Below are 26,953 nucleotides of genomic sequence, written 5' to 3' on the forward strand. Positions count from 1 at the left end.
TTCTCTCACTATAATGCAACCAAAATGTACAGTAAGAAAAAGTTGTGATCAGCTATATTCATTTCAAATGACTATAGTGTAGTCCTACATACTGTTCCAAAACATTATTAAAACTGTGGATAAATAACTCAAGCAGGCGTTGACCGAGTGAGAGATAACATTCAATGTGTAAAAAGTCCAAGCAATCCAGTCTTCTGAAACAGATAAATCAGTTTATTACACAGATAAACCACAAAATCATAAATCGTGGTTTATCTGTGTAATAAACTGATTTATCTGTTCCAGAAGACTGGATTGCTTGGACTTTTTACACATTGAATGTTATCTCTCACTCGGTCAACGCCTGCTTGAGTTATTTATCCATTTATTTATCTTCTTTATAAGCAAGCGTGCTGTGGCAGTAACCAGCATTTCTATTTTACTTTCCAACATTATTAAAACTGTATACTCCTATAAAAAAACTTCTGTATTCTTACCTGTGGCGCATTTGAAGACAGTGGCCTGAACATAGATTGGAAAGTATCAGAAGCATGCAGTAAGGCTGTAGGCAGGTAGCAAGGCAAAGACAAGTTTACTGCGAGATCCTCGGGTTGTTCATCCAATAACCTCTTCAGACGATCTTCAAACCTAAAAGAGCAGATATTGTAATCAACAGCACATAGATAAAAAGTTATGAAAAATACCAATTACTAATCAAGATCTGCAATAAAATGTGTGTTGACATAACATAACAGGCACAACTCATCACAAGCTGGTGCTCTGACAGCTGAACTTTCTGGCGGACTTGGGGGGGGGGGAGGCAGCTGCTTGCATTTTAGTGCAATGGCACACATACCTAATGTTACAAACAGGTCTGTCCCCCAATCCTTTTCAACCTGTCTCCAAAGAATGATTACTTCTAAATGAAATCTGAAGACAGCAATATATGCACAAGCAGTACACAAAGACTCAACCAGAACGTATGTACCATGTAGATGACAAATGAGAATACAGGACATGCCACATAAGACACCAGCAAAGATCCATTGATATGGAACATAAAATGTAGTAAAACAAATACCATACCCTCTAGACATCCAAGAGGGGCTGCTGCAGCAAGTGAGGCTCAAATTCACCATTTATGAAGGCAGCCCACTATAGGTGCCTGTGGAACACTGCTTATAAGATGGACGGCATTATCCTGCATGCATAGATAGAAGGGGGGGGTCTGTTACAGCCTTTGCTCTAGTTCTCATCAACCCATCTCCTTTCCAAGGGAGCCAAAAGACTACAGGAAACACCATTTGCAAACTTCCCAGGCAAGTAAGCCTGTACAAGATTAGAGGAAACAAACATTACCTCAAAAGTGTATAGATGGAGGGTAAACCCCATCTTCTGGAGGAACTTATCTTAACTACCTATCTATAAGACATATGGTCACATACTTGTATCATCTCTGTCTTCATGAAGACTTCTAAAACAGGTAATATCCAGAAAACAGAATCCTGAGTATCTGACTATTTGAAGAATGGTAAAGGAAGCAAGCACAAAGTAAAACAAGGAAAAATGTTATAAGCAACAGTGCAACAAATGACAGAAAAAACAAAATACGTTTTGTCCATGCAATGCAACAATGTTTGTAGAAAGGTTACGATAACCAGATAGCCATGATATAAACTTCTGCTGTAAATACACAGAGGGAATATGCTCTTCTGTAGTGGACTGCAGCTTGGGTTCTTTTTTGCTCACAGGAACTTTAAAATATGGGTATGATGTAACAGCAGCAACATCAACATGTATATTTGAGAACAGCATTACTTTCAGCTTCAAATAAAATTTTAAATTTAAATAGTGATTTTTAAAGCCATAAGCTACAGGTACATCCCTGGGGACAACTGGAAGCACAACACAAAAGAGTCAAGATATTAAAAGGACAGATGCACTGTTAAATGCTTACATTTAATGGCTTGCTGACATAAGTACATATGTATTTTTCCTAAAAATCAAACCTCTCTTCCTATTACTTTATTCCTTAAATAGGAGGCTACATCCAATTCAACTTTCTATTTATCGGCTACTGAAGGAGCTAGAAAAATAACCATCTCTTTTGGACTGAACACCCATGCTCCAAATGAACTATCCACTAACAGAATACTCCTGGACAGTAGTACTTTTAAGAGGCATAAAAGGACTATGTGAGCAGCCTAATCTGTACATCTTAACTGACAGATGATCTTCAAGCACTTGTTAATAAGCACAGTACTTTTTCTAACACCCGGTCAAAACTGTATTATATTGGACTCTTGCATTCCTTAACTCCATCACTGACTTTATGACTTCACCAAAAACTTCCTGTACTGCTATATTATCTGAAGAAAAGTTACCGATAACCAGATAGGCATGACTGGTGCATGTCAAATACTCTCTTACAAAGTCATATTCCTGGACTCTTAGAAGTGTACCCTCAGGTTTCCATGCATTTCTCCTCCTGAAAAATAATAAACTTGAATTACTTAAATGTTTATATCATCTTCCTCTTACCTCTTTTACTCTATGAACCCGTATTAAAATCTTTTAGTTCTTGTAAAAAAGGGGACAGTACAACAGTCTAGACACACTGGGACTTCAAAACTTTCATATTATACACAATCAAACATTCAAATCCCATTACCATGTGTGACTTAATTCATTACATCCAAGTGGCACCTCCAGGTGCATCTGCAGTTAACTCCTACTGATGCCACTAGGCATCAAACACTGCTTGTTCATATCTACATCAATAATTCCCAAACCATGCTATGTACAAGGTTTTAAAAGATTTCATCTTAAAGCTTACACAATGGCAAACTCAGCTGCATTAACATTTCACCTCTATCTAGTGGAGGTAATAGACATTAACTGTTTTATATTAATTTATATAGATATATTAATTTATATAGATATACAGCTCAGCAAACTACTGCCTGGTGCCCAGCAGAGTTCTACAGCAGCAGAGAGACTTTGGAGAGATTAAGTATCATTTTTCTGCATTTTCTTGCTGCCTTTAACTAATTCCGCCTAAAACGCCATTTTTTTGAGAGTTTCTGTGATTTAAAAAGCTTGTTTCTGCTACATATTGTACTGATTTTACTGCCTGCACTTTAACAAAGTCGTTGTTGCGTTTAAATTGCCTGTTTAACTGTTGTAAGCTACACACTCAAGTGTGATAGCCATTTCTGTACATTTAAAGTGTTTTTTTAGATTGTATCTGCTTTATTTTCTGAAAAAAAAAAAGTACTTGTTTTCCTGCTTTTCTAAGCTAGTCTAGTCCAGTTTTCAGGTTAGTACTGAATTCAGGGCTGTGCTACAAGTTTCTGTGTTTGCCTATACCTTACTTGGAAAGAAGGAAGTTTCTCTGTTCACCTGTGAGAGGGGGGGCTTTGAGCAGCCTATCTGTCCCTGGAGGTGTGGTTTCAGCCCAGAAATTAGTAGTTTATTGGCCATTTTGGGCTAATTTCTATCTTTCATTTCCCTGCTATAATACCCGCATTAGCACGGTTTTGCACGCCGGGCAGAGACGGTTAGCTAGGGTAAAACTGTTCCCGGCTCCACAAAGTGTACTCTTCAATTTTTCCCTTGAAACTAGACAAATTTTCAACTTAAGCACTCAAACCATTCACTTCTCAGCCCAGCACTTGCTCAAAACTCATAGCAAACACTAATAAACCTTAGCGCTAGACCCCCCCCCCCCCCCATACTGTAGAGAAGTACAAGGCTGTCTATTCTACCTTACCAGCCAATCAGTAAAACAGCTCGCTGTACTTATCCAGGCATGTCCAAAGGGCAATTTCAGGTGTACTCTCCGGTCCAACTGGTGAATCTGGGCATTTTGAGGCAATGTTACAATTGCCTCATGTATACAGACAACCCTTTCCTCCTACCACCAAACACTAAAACATGCAAGAGATGCAATTATATAGCCAAACTGGAGGCTAAGCTCTCTCAGCCCAAGACTGGACCAGACAGTCAAGAGGAGAAGGGAATTACTTTCATCACACCACCAGTCTCACACAGACCTATGAAACCAGCACTGGCAAAAAACACACATAAATACACAAAAACATACTCGGAGGCTCTAAATAAAAATCTGCAAAAGCAACAGAGACCTCCAAAGCAGACAGCCAAGCAACCTCAACCCCCCCCCCCAACACAAACCATGAAACACACACTTCACAAAACCAGTGTGCCACGCAATCACAGCCCTTAAGGCAAAATAGCATACCCAACACACTAGTAATAGGTGACTCTATAGTCAGGCACACTGACGTCCCACTCACTAGGCTGAACAAGGAGAAGGTTACTGTTAGCTGTCTGTCGGGTGCCAGGATCTGCCACATAACACAAGCACTCAGGTCACTCCAGAACAAGTACAGATACGACTTTGTCATTGTCCATGTTGGTGTGCATGACCTGAGCCGTACCTCCCTAGACTACATGAAGAGAGATATGGAAGAGCTCTCTGATCACGTAACCCAGACCGGTATGACCCTGACCCTGAGTAGCATCCTGCCCTCACCAAGAATGATACCATGGTATAAAGACAAAAAATATCAATTTCAACAAATGGCTAAGCTTCTGGTGTCATTCAAATGAGATCCAGTGTCTGTCAGCCTGGGATGACATGCTCGACAAGCCACGCTGCTTCGCTAGAGACGGCTTGCACCTGTCACCCTTAGTCTTTCGAATACTGGCCAAGGCTCTTGCCACCCCCATAGTGCCTTTTTTAGGCAAGGCTCAAAAGACAAACCCACTTCCATAAATAGCACAAATAACAAAATACTGAGGGTAATGCTACTCAATGCCAGAAGTCTAAACCTCAAAATGCATGCACTCGAGGCACTCCTCTGTATGGAGAAAATCGGTATATGTGCAGTAACAGAAACCTGGTTTAAGGCTCCAGAGAGCACCCCAGCACTACCAGGCTACAACTCATACCATACATTTCGGCCACAAAACCCAGACCAAAATACAAAAGGAGGGGGAGTATCCATATTTATCTCCTAACCTCCAGGTTAGTGGCACAGCACGATGCTTCAGAGATCATCCACGTGCAACTAACAATGAGCAGAACTGCAATTCAAATTGTAGCTTGCTACAGATCATCCACCATGTCCCAGAACCCCCATTCCACATTTCTGGAAACACTGGGAAACATAAAGGTCCTTCCAAACACCCTGATATTGGGTGATTTCAATTACCCAAACATTAACTGGGAGAACTACTCAAGTACTAACTCCCTTGCCCAACATTTCCTAGAATTTATAAACTCAAATGCCCTGGATCAACTAGTCTACACCCCCACCAGAGCTGACAACATATTGGACCTGGTCTCACCAACATGGATGACCGGTGTTGCACACTGGAGGTCAACCCCTCACTGGTTAGATCTGAGCATAAACTAATCACTCTAGATATCCACATTCTGCCCCCAACCCCGGTCAAAGAAACCACTGTGAAAAACTTTTCAAAGCAAACTTCACGCTACTTAAGACCAAGGTGGAAAGTTTCAAATCCCCCATGCTAAAGGATAACGCTGCCCAAGCTGCAAAATCCTTTACTAATGCACTCTACAGGCACCTACAAGAATGCATGGATTGTGCTATCCCAACCAAAACTAAGACTCATTCCTCCAAGAAAAGGAAACCAATCTGGTGGACCCCTGCCATAAACAAGTTATACAATAGAATGAGGAAACTAGTACAGAAAAGAGTAAAATCCCAAGAGGGAAAGACACCCCTGATCAGTATCAGCAAGAAACTATGATCCCTCATAAAATCACCCCAAGGCTAGCTTTGAAAGAAAAATTGCCAAGGACTCCAAAGATAACCACAAGGCATTCTTTAACTATGTCAAGAATCTAAGTGGCAATTCCCAGACCTGCTCAGAGTTAGTGCAGAATGGCACAAAATACACTGAACCGACCAATATCTCCAACATCCTGGCAGACAGGTTCAGTGCAAACGTCAGCCCCCTCTCACCCCCAAAAGAGCCCATAACCATACCAGAAGAATGTAGTGCCCCTGAAATCACAGACACTCAGGTTAAAACAGCCCTCTCCAAAGCCAAAAACACAGCATCAGTGGGACCAGACGGTGTTCCAGGCTGTGTCCTACATGAGCTCAAAGATGAACTAACCCCTCACCTAAACACACTGTTTAAACTCAGCCTCTCCACAGGCTACGTACCTATAGAGTGGTGCACAGCAATGGTTATTCCACTACACAAAGGTGGAGCCACAACAGACCATGGGAACTATCACCCTATAAGCCTGACTAGCTTGGTCTGCAAGGCTATGGAGTGCATCATCATGAATCTCATTAACAGAGACATTCGGAACCTCCAAACACTGGAGTCTACCCAGTTCGGCTTTGTTAAGTGCAGATCATGCCTCCTAAACCTGGTAGACTTCTTTGAGACAGTTACCAAGGCTATAGACAAGGGAAAATGGGTCCACACAGCCTACCTAGACCTCGCAAAGGCCTTCAACACCATTCCCCATTCTGGTATTATAGACAAGCTCACCAGCCTGAACATAAACCCCTACATCACGAGATGGGTTGCCAACTGGCTCATGGACAGAACCAACATGGTAAGAGTTGCAGGAGTTAGTTCTGACTCTAAACCGGTTACAAGTGGCGTTCCCCAGGGCTCAGTCCTAGGACCCCTCATGTTCAGCATATACTTCTCAGAGGTTCTGGCAAGCACAGGCAGACTATGGCTGACTAAGTTCGCAGACGACTGCAAACTAGGGGCTATAATTGACTCTCCAGCTGACACAGACATCCTCCAAAAGGGTCTCACTGAGACAGATACCTGGTATCAAAACCATGGCCTCAATCTAAATGCCAAAAAGTGTATAGTCATCCCCTTTGGAAAAAACAAAGTACCCACAAATTACCACGTAGATGGTAGCCCCCTAAATACAGAAGACGAAATAAGGGATCTGGGGACCCAAGTAGACAGTAATCTCTCCTTTGATAATCACATTGCCAAAGTGATTAGAAAATCCTTCTATTTGGCCCACCTAATCACAAAAGGGTTTGCATCCAGATCAAAAGAGGTCATTGTGCCCCTGTATCCATCACTCATCAGAACCATCATAGAGTACAACGCCCCATTTGGGATGTACCTTACAAGACACCTGCAACAGCTGGAAAGACCACAGAAGTACCTCACCAAGAGGATCACTGGCCTCAAACAGATGCCCTATGCAGCTCGACTGAAGAAACTCCAGCTGTACTCAGTTGCATACCGTCTACTCAGAGGTGATCTCTGCCTGACATACAAGGTCATGTCCAACCCAGAACTGATGGACATGCTCCACCTAAAGAAAACCATATCCCCTCGAGCCACACACTCTAGGGATCTAAACCTCACCATAACAATAAATAGGACATGCTGGAGGGATGGATTCCTTTCCTAGAGACTTCCCATGTTCTGGAACAAGATTCCAATCTACATTAGGCAGAGCTCCTCACTAACACTCTTCAAGAGAAACCTTGACGAGTGGATGGGAAACGGGAAGTTTACCCCGGGGATCACTTCAGTGGCTCTGCTGGACAGAGGCTCAGGGAACTAATCTAAGGGGGCGGCAAAAGCCAACACATTCTGGCTGGGCTTATAAATGCCTTTGGGCAGATAGCCTAGTACCTATCTATGAACCTATATAATTTTCATATTTTTCTAAATATCTCAACAACCAAGTAACAGACTTAACTCCTTAGCATCATATGAAAGTTCTCAGCTAGATGAAAAAAATGCTGTTGACAGTATGTGTGTAACCTGAGTGGTTGCTGAGATATTGCAAGTTGTTTACAAAATATTACAAATGTAATGGTAACCATGTTTACTGTGACTTATAAAATTTGGTTTAAGACCTAAAACCTAAAGAATACTATCACTATAAAAATAGTTTCTGCTGAAGAGTTTGCCATTTATACTTCAGTAACCTCTATGGTTCAGAGACATGAACATATGTTTGAAATGTGAGGACATAATTTGATTCTGTCAAAAGGCTTAGGCTCTGGCCATTGGAATTTACAGTGCAAACTTCCTTTGCTCCACTGGAGTGAATGAAGAGCTATTTAAATGGCCCAGACCTTCAGGAGGGGAAGCGTATATACCTGTCGCCCAGTTTTCCAATAACAGGATAAATACAGACATTCAGGATGACTATTTAATTAATTAGTTTGCTGACTGGGTGCCAGCTCCATGGATCAGCAGGACAGAACCCTGCCTGCAGCCCTGGACAATGAAGGTGCCTGCTGTGGGTGAAGATGGATGAGTGGTATTTTCCAAATACACTAACCATTTTAAAGTTACCTACATTACTTAATAGTTAAAGTAAACCTTTGCAATAGTTCATTTTTCACTGAATATATGAAGGGAATCCTAAAGATTACCTTTTCCAAAAAATAACCACTCTTCTTTGTAACCATTTACTATGATAAAGGGCAGAGCTACGGCTTTCAATGCTAACAGGTTCAGATGTAAGCAGAGTAGGACAGACTACACTTTGTCAATCTGGAATTTTACATTCAGAACGAAGTATCCAACACTGCTGAGGTTGAAAATTGGTCTAAGGTCAATATTTTTATCTGGAACAAGAAAGAAATGTAAATGATATCTAGGTCATTTCTGGTCTGGTGGGACCTATTGAATTGCCCTTTTCCTCTAAGGGACCAACAACATCTTTCTTAGCTGCACCTTTTGATGGGAAGGGATGTGTGGAAGTCAGGGAAGTATATGGTGTGGCCTCTGGATAGAAATGTCCTTTATCCAACTGCCCTGCGTGATGGCCTACCATCCAGTAAAGTGAAGGGACACAGGACCACAACTCAAGTGGAGAAAGTTGGGTAAGCAACTCAGGGGTTCTGCGACTGGCTTCCTGAAGGAGGGCTGCGAAATTTCTGATTCTGATCACCACTGCTATGAAAGTGGTTTCTGTTTTGGAACTCTCCTCACTCGCACTGGTTCCTACCAGAACACTGACTAAAATCTTGCTGCTGGCTCTTCCTAAATCATAAATTCCTGACATTCTTTTGGCAACAGAAGAATGCCTGCTGAGGACTGGACAACTTGACACCAACAGCTGTGAGCATCTTACATTCCTATTCACTCTTCTGTAGCTCGGTTTTCATTTTGGAGCCAAATAACTCTTGTCTACATTTAACAGTTTCTGGTGCTTTTTAAAAGAGTTTAAGATTCCTGCTTTTCTGAGCATTTTTTCTTTTTTAAATAAAAATACTCCTTGCATGTTTCTGTAAGGTGAGACAGGCTAAGGGATGTTCCACAGTGTTGTCAAGTCTGATGGATGAAAGTTAGCCTGGAGATGAATTTCCACTGTTGAGGAATGCTACTGCAGGGATGATCCCTGTGATGAATATATAATAGTATACAGCCTCTGCTAAGTATTTCCCCTAAAATGTATGCAAAGTGAAGTGATTTACTGGCTTTAAAAGCCTTAAGGGACTGCTACAACAGAAATTCTAGGACAAACCTCTAACACAAGAAACACTGACCTGCCTTATCATCTGGCAGTGCGTACTTCAAGGTGAGAATTAGCTACTGCTTCTTAGGACTGAATTAAAATGCATATGAAATTAAGCAAATACAACATATATTATCAATATTACGCTCATGTTTGCAACATAATCACATTAATACAGCAAAGAATGGTGTCAGGTGGGAATGGAAATCAACTCAAAAGTAGACATAAATCCTGCAGCAACTAAATGTGTCAAAGAACAAAAGAAAGAATATAAGGTGAAGCATCAGATGAGAAGCAAGAAATGTGGAAAAGACATAAATATAGCTGAAAGTACAGAAAACTCCTGGAACAACCTCATGTTGATCAGGATCTGATGCAGCAATGGTTAAGGGGAGGTGAATTTAAACCAAAAGATGAAAAGTTAATATTGGCAGCCCAGGATAGTGGACTACATACACAGTTGTTTACAAAGACCATTGAACATGTGGGAGAAACAGACAAATGCAGGTTTTGTAAAACATAACTGGAAACTGCTTCTAGGTTTGATACACTAATGGCAGAGGGCCTGTATACTGAATGGCATAATGTGGGAAGACTGCTGCATTGCTGATTATGCAAGCATCACAATACTGAGTAGCATTGGGAAAGTCAGTCACAAATCATTACAGAGAATGATGAAGTTTATATCGAATGGGACCACCCATTGCCAATGGTTGAAAAAATAGTTGCAAGAAAAACAGATACAGTAGTCCATGAAAAGAAACCAAAAGTAGCACTGATCACTGAAATTGTTACACCCAGTGATTAGTGTCTTACATACAAATACCAAGATTTGCAGGCAAAAATGAGGCAATGTGGAATGAGGATACTCATACAGTTCCAACAGTAGTAGAAGCAATGGGTCTCATAAAAAGAATTTACAGTCCTATTTAGATATGTTATTAATGGATGTAACTGTATGAATTGCAGGAGTCATCAATGCTGGGCACAATGCAGGTGCAGTGAAGAACATTTTCAGCTAACATCAAATATTGAAACAATACTAATTTCATGAACATTAATCATACTTTGACTTAGGAATGGGGTCCATTCCAATCATGGTATTAGAAATCCAAAAGACTTTGAGAAATTACACCACAAGAATCATGAAAACTGTCTTTGATCACTGCCTTTGCTTCAGACTTTCTCATATCATACTTCATGAACTATGTATTTTAAGTCTTTATGGTACACAGCATCCAGTAAATTAACTCTTAATCATGGTACTCTGAAAACATTATTGATTGACCACTAAAGGTAAGGAGCACAATCAAACATAACAAAAATCCTCATGTAATGTGCAAGCTTGCCAAACTTCACCATTATAGCAGCATTTTTATTTTTAATCAACTGTCAAAACAACATCAATGCCCAAATGCCCAAAATCTATTTACGTAGCCACATAAAGGTTTGTTTCATGTGGTCATAGATCCTGTTTTTAAGACATCTGTCTTCTTTCCCACGTAGTATCCAGAACACACAGTGCATTTAGCCAGATATATTATATGTTTGGTATTACAATTCCCTGTTGTGAATGTTACCTTAGTATTATTATAATTTCCCAATACTATGTGGTCATCCACTAATAGTGCATGACATTGTCTGCATGGCCCACATTTGCTTGTGTGACCTTTTTTATAATTGTTATTCAATCGTTGATTTCCTAAATTATGTTTCAAGTTTCATCCAGTTTTATGAACAAAATTTGGTGCTTGTCCTACCCCTTGCAAAATGGTGTCAACTGCTGTTAAAATGTTCCAATTTCGTGAAATAATATTTTGACCTGATTAGTATAAGGGCTATATTCCAGCAGGCATGATTGTAGGACTTGTCAATGGAATCTAATGTGTTGTTGTGTAGCATATTTTGTGACAGCCCTACACCTAATAGGGGTTTATATTTCTTGCCCCATTCACTTATACTATATCTAGTTGTATCATGAATTAATTCTTTTGGATATGTCCTATATAGTTAACCTCCCGTACCATGTCATCATATTGTGATGTCATTCGTGCAGCACAAATGCATTGCCCTTTTAATATATTCTTCACTTGGCCACTTGGGTGGTTACTAGAGTATTCTAAATATGCATTACTAAATGTTTCTTTCCTATATAATAACGACTTAAACTCAATAGTAGTGTGACTAATAAAAGTATCCAAATAAGCTATACTATTTGGGTCATAGCTATAAGTAAATTTCAAATAAGTGCTAGAGCTGTTCAAATACTCCATAAATAGCTTAAATTTATCTAAGGTATCATCCCACAAGATGAATATATCATCCAAAAAAACATGTGAAATACCTTATACTTTTCATATATTCGCTATTAAGCACATACGTATCCTCCCAGTCCAGCATGACCATACTGGCATAGATGGGAGCACATGCTGCTTCCATCGCCACTCCTCTAGTCTGCCTATAATATTTCCCTTTGAAATATATGTAATTATGATCTAATACTATAGACATACATTCGAGAATAAGACTGATGTTCCACTCCATTCCACCATATTTTCTAATACTATTACAGAAGGCATCTAAGCTACAAGAGAAAAGATCAGTTACATCGATAGTAATGTATATAAGTTCACTTTTCCATATAGTCGGTGTCAGACTACTTAAGAAGTCCCAAGAATCCTTTATAATATGTGGAACTTTTTGATACATATGTTTTAACCTTCTGTCTATCATTACACCTATAGGGAATGTCTTACACTTGCTTCCTGGTACTGCAGGCCGAAATGGTGGATTTAGAATGTCTTTGTGTAACTTAGGGATGCCTATGATAGTAGCTAATGTGGGAAACTCTACCTTCATATAATTGTACATGTCTTTACTGATCCTGTCTTCTAAAAAATATTCTTCTAAGTACATGTCAATTTGCCTATATGCAATATTAATCTCATTTAAGGACACTACTTCATAGTTGCCTGTTTGTGTTAAAATATCATACATTTTATTAACGTACTCCAAAGAGTCATGTAAAAACCACACCTCCACCCTTGTCGGGTTTCATGACTCTAATGAGGTCATTTTTAAGTTGCTGTAATGCTTTGTATTCTTTTCCAGTAAGATTACTCCTATTTTTCATGCCTTTACATTTACTTTGCAACTTATAAAATTCCCTGAATACTTTTTCATATGTGGCAATGCTAGGATGTGTGGGAGGTACAAAAGTACTTTTTTTTTTGCATAAACCTTTTTTTACTTTCCACTTCACAACCTGGATTAGAAGCTTTGTCCTTAAAGAATATTGCTAAATTGAGTTTCCTCAAGAATAACTTGAACACCATAAGATTGTCAATAATGTTAAATGATGTCTTAGGTATATACTTCATACCCTTAGACAACAGCTGAAAATGCTGCTGTTCCAACTTAAAATTAGTATACCACTCCTTCACTACTACTAATATCTGGTGTGGTATCCCTCACATGTTGTACCTATTTCCATTGTCCCCTCTGGTACTCCCTCATTTGATTTAAATTGCTCCTGTGTGTTTTGTATGGTTTGTGCTGTCCGTAAGGTTGGTGTGGTTCCCCCCAATCTCTGTCCCAATCCCTCCTTTCCTGGGGGTATTTCCAATGTGACCATCCCTTCCGAAAATAAGGTTCATGTTCCTTCTTTCTGTTGTTGTTAAAAGATGTTACTTGGGGATACTTATAACCCTTGCCTTTTCGAAAATAATCTTGCTTAGACATGTGGTTCATACTAGTTTTTCCCCATTCATATACTTTTTGCGTACTGTATTGTTCCATGTCCCTCTATATTTTTTTCCACTTCTTTTTAAATATTTTCTCTCTGTTTATTATCTACTATTATAAACTGTTTGTCATAAAGTCTTTGCCATTCAGAAAATAATAAATCATTAACTATTGCCTCATTCATCTTTTCCACTTCATTTAACAATAAACAATTTCTCATCATTGTACTTGTGGGACATGCAGACAATGTCATGCAATATTAGTGGATGACCACATAGTACTGGGAAATTATAATAATACTAAAGTAACATTCACAACAGGGAATTGTAATATACTTGGCTAAACGCACTGTGTGTTCTGGATACTACGTGAGAAAGACAGACAGATGTCTTAAAAACAGGATCTACGACCATATGTACAGAATTAAGAAAAAAGACACTAATAATGCTTTGTATAGACATACTGAGAAGTGTGGGAACAATCATAACTTTAAATTTGGTATCTTAGAGCAGGTAAAGATAAATCCTAGAGGTGGTAATATAAAAGGTATACTGGGATACAAAGAAATAAAGTGGTAATTCTTGCTTGATGCCACAACACCTCCAGGATTAAATGACAACATATCTATTAAACCTATATTAGAAGCAAGATTATGATGTAAAGAAATCAAATGTGTAGTAATTTATTGTTCCATTCATGTAACGTACATTCGTTATAAATAGAATTGTTTTTTAATGTATGTGTATAATTATTGGTTCAGATATTTCACACAGAAGCAAAGTAGTATGTTTAGCAGAAATCTGTTTCAACCCAATGACACCAAAAACTCTATTTAACTAATTAAGGATTAGTGCTCCACATTCTGATTAAGTCCACAGTAGGTGGATGAAAGCGCTGAAACGTTACTATTTTATTTTCATTGATGAAATGTCACAGTTTGTGTATTAAACTGTTGGGGTAGCAAACTGTAGTATGTTTATGGCTAGATACCTGCTAATATGCTGTCTCTAACTCAAATGCTGAATAGATGTAATCAATTAACAGCAACTTGGTAGAGCTTAGGAAGTATATAAAGTGGTTTTAGCTTATGTTGTTTCATTCATGGTCTGAAGAAGCATCTGTGATGTGAAAGCACTAACCGTATTAAAGTTTTTTATATTATTTCTGACGTGTTTCTCCCTCTGATTCATTTTGCTGAATAAAAACAGTTATGTACTCACCATGACTTTCCATGTATGTAGTCCATCTCGCCTCCATTATTACGTGTGGGTAAGGAGCCGATCCTCGGCCACTTTTAGAAAGCCTGAAAACTTCTGATTGGCTCGTGGCTAGGAGGTATCCCATGGTGCATGAGCACACTCCCCAGATCTTGCTTGCTGCTAGTGTATACAAGGAGAAAAAGTAGAAAGGAGAACAAAGGTTCGGAAGAATAAACCCTAATAAAAGTGTCCTTTATTATATAAACCACTGCAGAAAATGTTTCCAGATCCTCCAGGAAGGGGGCTAGTGGGTGGGTTTGTAATAATGGTGGGCGAGATGGACTACATACATGGAACATTATGGTGAGTACATAACTTCTTTATGTTACGTAGTCCTATCTCACCTCCATTATTGTGTGGGACAGCATCCCTAGCATCTTGTATGGGTGGCTCACTGGAAAATACTCCTGAGCACCGTGAAACCAAATGAGGCCCTACCCCTGGAAGTTAGGTCCAATTTACAATGGGTAATGAAGGTATGAGGGGTAGCAAATGTTGCTGCTGCACATATATTATCAATAGGAGTCCTGGCTTGGAAGGCAGCAGAAGTAGAAAATGATCTGGTAGAATGCGCTTTGACTTTAAGGGGTAACTCTCTTCCCTCAGAAGTATAAATGAAAGAGATGCAGTTAGAGATCCAGTTTGATAGTTTGACCTTAGAAACTGGCAAACCCATTCATGTTTCAGCAAAGAAAACGAATAGCTGGTCTGATTTTCTAAATCCTTTAGTTCTGTGGATGTAGAAATGCAATTGCCTATGCACATCCAGTTGGTGAAATCTAGTGAAAATGGGAGCAGACCTTGGAGATAAAGGAAGGGTTCATCCGGAGAGAGACCCTATATTTGTGAAAAATTAAGAATGGAGATTTAACTGATAGGGCTTGCAGTTCGGAAACTCGTCTGGCTGAAGTTATCGCCAACAGAAAAAGAGTCTTCCACGACAGAAATTTTAATTGACAGCTATGGGCTGGTTCAAAAGGTGGCAAAGTAAGTTTAGAAAGGACTAGATTTAGATCCCAGGGAGGAATGGGATCTTGAACGGGAGGTCTTAACATCATAGAACCTTTGAGAAAAGTCTTGCAAAGTTTGTAGGACATAAGGTTAGAATCATTAATTCCCACATGAATATTAGATATTGCTGCTAGCTGAACTGAGTGTAGCAGCTGCTGATCCCTGGTGAAAAAGTTTTGATAGGAACTCTAAGACAATAGAAATGGAAGCTGTAAATGTATTAACCTTTCTGTTATCTGCCCATATAGAAAATCTCTTCCATTTACTGTTATATGATTTTCTAGTCGAGGGCTTATGAGAAGAGGTAATGATATGGTTTACAGCCAGAGACAAATCATGAAGCCTGACTAATGATGGAACTGGAGCAGCTGTCAGTTTGAGAGTGTGGAGACAGGGATGAAGAGAACCTGACATGTGTCAAGAGGTCTGGTAATGGGTCCAGAGTCCATGGATAGTCTAACAGGTGAGGCCCGAGGAAAGGGAACCAAATCTGACGAGGCCAGTAAGGAGTGATCATCTTGCTTCCCAACAACACTGCTTTTTGTATAACCTTGGGAATGAGTGGAAAAAGAAGAAATGCACAAAGTCCCGGGGGCCAATTGTGGACGAGTGCATCTTTCAAAGACTCTCCCGGAAGGGGAATGAGGGAGAAAAAGGTGCTGCAATTGGCATTGATGGGGCTGGTAAAGAGATCGGAGCAGGGTTGTCCCCCATTTGTGGAAGACCTGACGGGCTACTTTCTGGTTCAAAGACTATTTGTGAGGTAACAAAATTGCCCTGCTTAGCTTGTCTGCTATCACGTTAGATGTCCCCGGGATGTGCGTTGCAATGAGAAAGCGTTGGGAAGAAATCACCCAGTTCCAAACTCGCAGGGCCTCTTGACATAAGGGGTAAGATATGGTTCCTCCTTGCTTGTTTAGATACCATACCACCGACATGTTGTCTGTCTGGATAGCTATCATCCCTACAGGGAGAAAGTCGTGAAGTGCTTGCACCGCTAGAAGCACCACTCTCATCTCTAGGACATTGATATGCAGATGGGCCTCGTGATATTGCCATGTGCCTTGGACAGTCCTGCCTAGATAATGCCCCCCACCCCACCCTGAGAGGCATCCATGGTCACAGTGGCAATGGGTTGGTGTGGTACAAAGGGAGTCCCTGTGGTAAGGTGACCTGGCTGAATCCACCAACGGAGATCCTTTTTGCAAGAATCTGTGATTAGTATCTGATGATGCAGGGGCAACTGCTGAAAAGACCACTGGGATGACAGGAGCCATTGCAGCATTCTCATATGTAGTCTTGCTAATGGTACCAATGTTATAGTCGACGCCATTGTTCCAAGAAGTTGTAACACCACCTTCGCTTTGACTCTTTGAAGGGGAAGTATCCTGTAAATCTGCTGTGAAAGATTTTGTATTCTGTCTGTTGGTAGTCTGGCTATCATAGAGACCGTGTCTATGTTTGCCCCTATAAAGGTTATAGATTGAGTGGGCAAAGTTAAGGATTTTTCCCAATTTATAGAGACTCCCAGCTGGGAACAGAGCTTGATTGTGGAGTCTCTGGACTGAACTAAAAGATGCCTGGTAGTGGTGTCAGCAGCCAATCGTCCAGGTATGGAAAAACTTGGATTCCCTGATGCCTCAGATGGGCTGTCACTACTGCCATGCTTTTGGTGAACACCCGGGGGGGCTGTGGTGAGACCAAAAGGCAGAGCCCAAAACTGGTAATGATTGGCTCCCAGCCAGAAGCGTAGAAAACTCCTTGATGCTTTGTCCATCTTGATGTGGTAGTAGGCAACTTGGAGATCTATTGAGCACATCCAATTTTCTTTCCCTAACAGGAGAAGTATGGATTATAGAGTGACCATTCGGAACTTGGACTTCTTTACATAATCGTTTAACCTGCTGAGGTCTAGGATGGGTTTCCAGTCCCCTGTTCTTTTTGGAACTAAAAAGAACCTGGAGTATGTTCCGAATCCTGTCTGGTCTTCCGGGACCTTTTGGACGACTCTTTTTAATGGCAGCTTTTCTATCTCTATAGCCGCTTGATCCCTGTGATTGGGTGGTACATCTGGGATCCTTTTGGGAAGGTGTGGTGGAAGGGAAAAGGGTATAGAGTAACCTCTGGTGATAATGTCTTGTACCCACTTGTCTCAGGTGATATTTAACCAGGCTTCTGGGTACAAAGACAGGCGACCCCCGACCAGCTCCAGAAACGCACAGTCGGGTTCCACATCAGGAACATTGACAGGGATGGTCACGAAAGGAATCGCGACCTTCCTGACATTGTGGACCTGCCCTGCCTCTACGGCGACGTCTACCATTTGTTCCTCCTTCCCTGCCTCTGAAGGAGGAATCACCCTGTGTATTCTGGAAAGATCTCCCTGATTTCTTCAACCACATTTTACCACTCTTCTGACATTTAGGGTATGGTCTAGAAGGTACAGTAAAATGGACACCCATGGCAGACAGAGTCTTTCCTTCCTGTTCACACCTGATGAGGGTATCTTTCACCTTGGGTCCAAAAAGAGAGGATCAGTCAACGGGAGCATTGATGAATGTAGACTTGAAAGGTTCAGCAAAACTGCGTAGACGCATCCAGGAGTGTCTCCTTAAGGACACTCCTGAAACTGCCGGCCTACATGCACCATCAGCTGCGTATGAGATAAGCCTCATGGAGGAGTTAACAATGGATGTTAAGGGAGCCAACTGAGTAGATACTGTAGATGGGACTCCTTCAGTAGAGGTACCTTGAAGAGCATCTCCTAACTCCTTCAGGAGATCTCTCTGAAGTCTTGTGAAGTGTGATAGATAATTCAGCGATCAGAGTGTAAAATCCACTGAAGAGAAGATACGCTTCCTGTATCTATCCATCATTCGGGATTCCTTATTGGGTGGATGGATAGAAGAAGTCTCTGCTAGTTCCTTCTTAGTGGCCGCCGCTACCACCATGGCATCTACAGATAAGCCCTTGGATAAAAATTCTTTGTCTTTAGGGGTGGAAAGAAATTTTTTCAGCCTCCTGGGGACAGGTTCCACGGCATCAGGATTCTGCCATACTTTCTGACTCACAAGATCCAGTAACTCGTCAAACGGGTGAGACACCCATAAAGCTGAGGGTTGAGACCCGAAAGCCTTCAGGTACACTGACTCCTCATCAGACCGGGTAACAGTGGACCAGCCATCTCTCTGCCTGAGGATCTCCAAGACATCTGCAAAGGAGACATCTTCAGAGGACAACTTAGGGGACGCCTCCGACTCATCGAGGTCAGTGTCAGATGTGAGAGACTCATCAGGGGAGTCTGCATGCTTCCTCTTACATGATCTCTTCCGAGGGGGCTCCAAAGCGGGGTTCTCTGGGGAGGCCTCGGAAAATTGGGGGCCACCCAAGTGGGGGTCCTGAGGCTGAGGGTCTCTGACATCAGGGGGAAGAGAAGATGCTGAGACTGTAGTCGGCACTTGAGGGAGTATAGCATCGGTACGTAGGGCAGATGAGCTATCCAGCATGCTCCTCATCTTCACGAAGACCAATTCCTCCAGCTCCGAAAGAAGCCTCAGTTCCAAAGAAACCGGAGGTGCCGACGGCTCCAGAAGGATCGGCTCAGAGAACAATGTAGGTTCTGAGCTTACTTGGGCCGACGCACCAAAGAAGTTTGGTTCCAAGTGTCCCCATCGGGGCCGACAGAGGAGATTTGGACCCTAGACACTTCAGACGGTGCTGAGAGTGTCGGAGCAGAACTCGGCTCCGAGACAACCACACGAGGTGCTGGAACCGAAGACTCCACTGTAGTCGGTACCAGCAATATCAGCTCCAAAGGCCCAATCTAGGTTGGAGAAGGAATGAAAGCAGGATAGGTAGAAGGAGTTGCCTCCGCGACCAAGTGGGTCAGAGCCGATAAAAATTTTGGCAAGGCTGATGACTTGAGGAGTCTGAGCACCACTCTCTCGATGTCTTCTTCAGACAGACTCCTGGAGGATAAGGAGGACAGCATGGGTGACCTTGTTCTCTGTAATATCGGCGATTTATGGGTAGGGTAGACTGGTGGAATATCCGTTGACCGGCTCCGAAGAGGGCTGCTAGTGATTGGCACTGAAACACTTGTTACCGATACTGCAGGGTCTATGTCCAAAATCTCAATTGGCCCCGAAGACTGTGGAGCCAAAGAGAAAGATACCAACTTCGCTTTTAGTAACTTCTGTGGTGGTTCAACGGCAGAAATTGGAGCTGGAGAAGGCCGTTTTGAAGTTTTGCCCTTATCCTTCCCAGAAGACTGCGACTTAGGAGAGGAAGAAGAGCTGGTAAGGTCTTCTTCGAAGGAAGGTTTCAACAGACCTTATAAAAAAGTTTATTCTTCCATTCCTGGAGCACTCTAGGGCTAAAAGAATGGCAGAAAAGGCAGGTTTCTTGCAGATGTATGGCCCCTAAACAATATACACAAACAATATATCCATCAGTGATGGACATTTTTTGTGAACACTTAATGCACCTCTTAAAGCCTGATGGTTTGTGTTCCTTAAATTCCTTAGACATATTGACAGCAAAGGAAGGCCAACACAGTCACACAACAAGAGAGGAGAGAGCTAGGTCCTCTAACTTAAACGGACTTAGTGTGAAGAACAAAATAGGGATGAAACTAGAACCTCTAACTTCAACTGTCTAGCAAAACACAAAAACACACACACTCACGGGATACCACAAGCGAACAAGCAATAGGCCCAGAAAATACAATATACGATAACCAAGTCAAATCCGGTTGAAGTCACAAATCGGAAGTCACAAAAAATGACTGTCAGTAATAAGCTATGATAGAAAACTCTCTATAAGCAATAAATTCCAGAAAAGGAAGTAATAGTAATAAAAAGGTATCACTTAGCCACGGCCAACCAAGAAAGCTTCCGTCTGAAGACGCGGCAAACGAGATCTGGGGAGTGTGCTCATGCACCATGGGATATCTCCTAGCCACGAGCCAATCAGAAGTTTTCAGGCTTTCTAAAAGTGGCCGAGTTGGAGCTGAGGATCGGCTCCAAACCCACACGTAATAATGGAGATAGGACTACATAACATTCAACAATTGCAAAGTCATCCCCAGTGAAACAGTCAACCCAGAGCATAAACCACTGGTTGCCATAATCGAGTGGAAGCAGCAGTCAGAGAAGGCTCTAAGGTCAACAGAGACAAGGTTGAAGAAACTAGAAGTTGACTGTAGATAAAGAAAAACAGTTCAAGGAATTAATCAGGAGGAAGACGAAATAGGTGGAGTTGGAAAAGAATGGCAGCACCTCAAAACAGTATGTCAGAGGACTACGAAACAGGTACGTGGCTGAGCCAGGTACGGAAATAAGGTACATAAGGAAAGCTGGTGGTGGAACCCAGAAGTCTAAGAAGTAATCAAAAGAAAGGAGGAGAGAAGGAAAATGTGGGAGATAGAAAAGACAGACAAGGTTATAAAAGAATACTGGATGGTTAACAAAGAGGCTGAGAAAGGAGTTGCAATAGCAAAGAACAAGGCATCAAAGGCACCTCTACCAGCTTCTAGAAAGTGGCTCAAAACTGAGCCCTGTTCCAGCAACCTTCAATCAGATGAGTTCTAACTGCACACTCCTGCCCCAAGGGGCAGGAGTGTGCAGTTAGAACTCATCTGATTGAAGGTTGCTGGAACAGGGCTCAGTTTTGAGCTTTTTTTATTGGTTAATTTGTTTAAATCAGTTTGCTCTCATTTGCTACATAAGCAGCAGATTTTCGCTTGTTTTAGCAAAGCTCCACAGAGTTTGGTGACCAACTACTGCTCTGCTGTATTTATTTGACAAATCCATGCCATCTACTGATCTCTGCAAAACTTAAGCAGAATTTTTCACTGTGTATTGCACTTCTGAACTGCATTTTTACCATATCACTACTTATCTGAACTTTTTTCCCTAAAATTGTTGCACATTATTTGCTGTAGCACAGACTAAATCCAGACCTGCTGAGTCTAGTGCTGTCTGTATAACTTGAGCACTAAAGCCAGGCCATATTTTGTTGGCGAGGGCTCCCCTGCAACCTAGTGGCAGGAGTGTGCAGTCAGAACTCATCCGACTGAAGGTTGCTGGAACAGGGCTCAGTTTTGAGCTTTTCTATTGGTTAATTTGTTTAAATCAATTTGCTCCATAAGCATTGCATTTGTGTGGGTTTACTCTTATTTGCGCACTGTGCCATGCCAAACAGTGGTGGGCACCATTGGCGGTTATAGACGCAAATAATTCTGCCTGCAAATTCTCTGTTAGTACTTTGCTGGTGTTCCATCGGTGAGTTCTCGTGACTGTCCCTCGCTGACCAATGATACATTCAGCACAGCTCTTGAGGTACCAACACAAATCCTACCCACTAGCCCTTCATATTTTTTGTCCATTTCTCCTGTCCTCTACTTTACCTGGTCCTTTCTTGTCCTCTCCCTGATTTTTGACCACATCAACTTACCTAATATTATGGACAGACAATTTCCCACAGTTTCTCCAGCCAGCCTGGTCGACATGGGCATTCCGAGGCAATGTAGCAATTTTCTCATGTACACTGACAACCCACTTCTTCTAGTCCACACAAATTCATTATGTGAGACATGCATTTATATCAAGAACCTAGAATTCAGGCTCACTCACTCACCAGTCAGTTCATCTGATACTAAGCATGTTGTCAGCAGCACACCTACACATACCAAACCAACAACACATAAACCTACATATGCGGAGATCCTTACCAGAAGCTTATCTAAACATCAGAGACCTCCCAAATACAAACACGATTCACATAATACATCCTCTGCAGAACATAGTACACACAATATATCACACCCCAGTGTCTCACCAGTCAAGCCCCAAGGCATAACACAAAAACAAACATCATAGTCATTGGCAACTCAACTGTGAGGCGCACAGATGCCCTCTCACCAGGTTTGATAAGGAAAAAGTCACAGTCAGCTATATGTCAAGTGACAGGATCTGCCTTACCACAAATGCACTAAAGTCTCTCAACAGGAACTGTTATGACTCCATCATAGTCCATATTGGTGTAAGCGACTTGAGACATACCTCACTGGACTATATGAAGAGACATGACTGAGTTCTCTGATTATGTGTCTCGGGCAGGTATGTTTCTAGCTCTGGTATTTCGGTTACTGGCTAAGGCTCTTGTCAACCCCACAGTGACTTTTTAGGCAATGTCACAAGAACAAAATCTCCAATGTAAAAATACCCTCTGAAAACAATCTCAATGTTATGCTCCTAAATGCTAGGTGTCTAAACCAGAAACTACACTCACTGGAAGCAGTCCTCACCTTGGAAGATACTGACATTTGTGCTATCACTGAGACCTGGTTTAAGGCTGCGGAGAGTACTCCAGCTATACCAGGTTACATTTCCTTCCACACATTCAGACCACAAACTGAAGGTGTGAGAACTAAAGGAGGTGGTGTATCAATATTCATTAAAGATAAATACACCTCTAAACTGGTTAAACAGCATGATTCCCTTGAATCACTTCAGGTGCAAATGAGTGTATATAAGACCCCCTCTTCATGTCACTTGCCTGCTACAAGACCCCCTCTATGAATCAGGACATTCACTCAGCCTACTCGGATTTACTCGAGTCAACCAAGATAAAACCAAATACCCTGGTTTTGGGTGACTTTAATTACCCATCCATTGACTGGGTAAATTATACGTGTTCTAACTCACTTGCCCAAAGTTTCCAGGACTTCAACTCCAATGCCCTGGACCAGCTGTTTGACACACCCACAAGGAGCTCAAACATCCTGGATCTGGTAGTGCTCACCAACATGGGGGACCGCTGCACCACCCCCAGTGTGTGGCCACAACTGGTGAGAGCTAACTACAAATTAGTCTAGTTAGAAGTAACTATAACAAGACCCCCCCTTAGCAACAACTAGACTAAAAAAAACTTCTCTAAGGCTAGTTACAACCTCTTATGTGACAGCATTAACAGCTTCATAGCCCCTTCTCTCACTGATGGAACAGACATGTATGCTGAGTTATACACCAATGCTTTATATAAGCACCTGTAAATTGTATTGACTCTGCCATTCCTGATAGAACCAAAGCAAGATCTTCAAGGAAAAACAAACCTACCTGGTGGACAACTGCCATCAATAGGCTATACAACAGGAGAAAGAAATTGCAGTATAAAAGAATAGGAAGGAACAGTCTCTCAACTTAAACAAGAAAATAAGCCTCCTACTGAAGTCTTCCAAAGCTAACTATGAATCCAAATTAGTTTCCCTAACTAAAGGATAACCACAAGGCGTTCTTCAGTTACATCCATAACCTCGAAGTTAAAGCCCAGATTTGCCCTAAATTCACAGTTAATGGTACTACATATACAGAACCTGTGGATATAGCAAACCTGTTGGCTGACAGGTTCAGTGAAAACATGATCGACACCATATGATCGAATCACAATTTCAAAGGTTAAAACAAATGGTCTCTGTATGGCACAAAATGGGAAGATTTCCCTTTTCTGCACTGAAGTGTGATCTCAGAGTTGGTACATTTAAGTAGCGGGGTGTGGGGGGAGCAGGGGGGCTTGCCCCCCTGCTCAGAGCATTTAGGTACATTTTTCTTTTATTTTTCTTTTTTATTATATATTCCATGTTTCTAACTTCGCTCATATGGTGTCGATCATATGAGGTTCGAAGTTTTGAAACTCTGAGTATATAATATAGACCCTGTTCTACATGGGTTAAAACAGGAACTGGCATCACCATTGGGCAACACTTCTCAATCACAGCCTATGCAGTGGCTTTGTCCCAGCGAAATGGAAAACAGCTACTGTCATCCCTTGGCACAAAGGGGGTGTATCCATGGCCCCTGGGAACTACCAACGCATTACCTAACCAGCCTTATTTGCAAGACCATGGAATGAATCATCACGGACCATGGATCTTACTAACAAAGATATAGGAAATCTCCAAATGCTCGACCCCACCCACTCTGGCTTTGTCAAGGGGAGATCATGCCTGTTAAACTCAGTGAATGTCTTCAAGAGTCACCAAAGCCCTAGATGAGGGCAAATCTGTGCATATGGCCTTCCTAGACTTAGCCAAAGCCTTTGACACAATCCCCCATTCAGGCATCACTGATAAACTCACCCAGCTGGGTTTCAACCCATATACTGTCAGATGGGTTGCAAACTGTCTCACTGACAGAACTCATTTGGTTAAAATAGGGGATTCCAATTCTTCCAGGAGACCCGTAACAAGTGGTGTTCCATAGGGATCTGTTCTAGGACCCCTACTGTTCAGAATCTACTTCTCCGAAGTACAGGCTAAAACTAAAGGACTGTGACAGTTTGCTGATACCTGCAAACTGGGAGCGATCATTAAAACTCCTTGCAATGTCAACATCCTGCAAGAAGGTCTTATGCAGACTAATGACTGGTGCCAAAGTCATGGTCTTAAACTTAATTCAAAAAAATGCATCATCATCCCCTTTGGCAAGGGTGATATTCCTGCAAACTATCACATCAATGCCATTACCCTAAGCACAGTCAGTGGAGAGAGATCTGTGAACACAGGTCAGCAGCAACCTTAACTTCGATCTCCATGTCTCCACAGTGGTAAGAAGGGCATTTTATACTGTTCATCTCAGAAGTAAAGGGCACTGCCTCCAGAAAAAAAGTTAAAACCCTGTACTCTTTCCTCATCAGCCAATAACAGAGTACAATGCTCCCTATGGTATGTTCCTTTCCAAACAATTGAAGAGATCACAAAGGTTCCTTACAAAGAAAATTCAGGGTCTTCAAGATCTGTCTTATGTGGACAGACAAACAACTATCACTTTACTTTGCGTCATACAGACTGCTCAGTGGCAACCTTTGCCTTGCACATGCAGCAATCTCTGACCCAGCTTTAATAGAGATGCTGCACATTTACAAGTCAAATGGCACATAGGTCACTTGCTCAAAGGACCTTAACCTGGTAAGTGACATCAACAGAACTTGCTGGAGAGAGAGATTTGTTTCACAGAGGTTGCCCTACCTTTGGAACAAGCTTCCTATTCAGGTTAAACAAAGCCCCTCATTGACCCTATTTAAGTGTAATCTGGATGACTGGATGGGTAACCAGAAATTCACCCCAGGGGTTCCACCTGTGTCACTCTTGGACAGAGGCAATAGGTACTGAATTTAGTGTCTGCTTGAACTAGCCACCCTTGGGAACATAGACTGAACTTGGCTAGGCTTGTAAGGGCCCTGGGGCTGTTAGCCTAGTAAACCTTCTATGATCCCATGATATCAGGTTGCAAGGTAAAGACAGAAAGATAAAGAAGACAGTCTGACAGCTTTCATAAGAGATGTCAGCAGCATACTAGTGCCAATGCTCAAGGACAAAGGGGACATTCACAACTGTGGACAGTACAGAGGTATCAAGCTCTTGTCATATACTGTATAAAAGTTCTGCAGACAGAAATCGATAAATACATAGAGTAGTAGAATATAACATAGGAAATGAGCAGCTTAGATTTAGATCAAGATGCAGCACAATGGAACCAATGCTTGCAGTGAGACAGATACCTGAGAAGAAATGAGGAAAAAGTCCAACTGGGCATTCCTAGACTTGCAGAAGGTATATGAGAAGGTCCTAAGAAAGCAGATTTGGGCAGTCTTGCAGTGTTTCTAAGTTCCACAGACACTGGTAGAATTAACACCAGCTATGTACAAGGACCCAATGATTCAAGTATGAACAATGTCCAGTCTTCACAGAGGTTCCCAGTGGGAGTCAATGTGCATCAGGGTCCAGGTCTAAGTCCACTGCTGTTCATACTGGTGATGGCCTACATTAGCAAAAAGGCCAGATGTGACAGATCAACAAAGTTGCTGTATGCAGTTTATGTGACATTACAAGCAGACTCTGAGCAATAATTTCAGCAAAGGATAGGGGAATGGAATGCAAAACTGAAGGCACATGGGCTGAAATTGAGCACAGATAAAATAGTTGCAATGGCGGCAAATGGTTGAAATCAGAAGGAGCTGAGAAAGAAGGGAAAACAGTGGAGCAGGTTAACAGCTTAAAGTATCTGGAAGGGGTGGTTGAGGAGAATGGAAGGCTGAATGAGGAAGCCAAGGTTAGAATCAGAGGAATTGCAACCAAGTGGCACAGTGTGTCAGGTGTAATGTATGACACAAAATTAGCAATGAATCTGAAAAGTAAGATGTACAAAACAGTGGTGCAGTTGGTACTACTGTATGATACAGATACCTGGGCAGTAAAGGTAGAACAGTTGAGGAAGCTAGAGTTGATGGACATGAAGTGCCTCAGAAAACTAGTAGGATGCACACTGTGCACTAAAATAAGAAATAAGGACATAAGGGCAGAAGCCAAAGAAGCTCCGACTGCAGAAAAAGTCAGAGAACAGATTTGGGTGGCTCAGCACATATGCAGAAA

At 41.7% G+C, this 26,953-nt stretch overlaps 1 protein-coding gene across 1 annotated transcript in view; it reads right to left on the reverse strand.

Annotated features, from left to right (window-relative positions):
- The window catches only part of LOC122792959 (germinal-center associated nuclear protein-like), a 789,847-nt gene that overhangs the window by 96,713 nt on the left and 666,181 nt on the right, over positions 1-26,953 (reverse strand). Inside the window, exon 8 of the mRNA XM_044060552.1 lies at positions 477-627. Coding sequence (XP_043916487.1) covers positions 477-627 — 151 coding nt within the window. The remainder of the gene's footprint in view (positions 1-476; positions 628-26,953) is intronic.

This window comes from Protopterus annectens, chromosome 2.part0 (assembly GCF_019279795.1).
Source record: "Protopterus annectens isolate FY-2018-M chromosome 2.part0, PAN1.0, whole genome shotgun sequence".
In the NCBI taxonomy this organism is placed as follows: Eukaryota; Metazoa; Chordata; order Ceratodontiformes; family Protopteridae; genus Protopterus; species Protopterus annectens.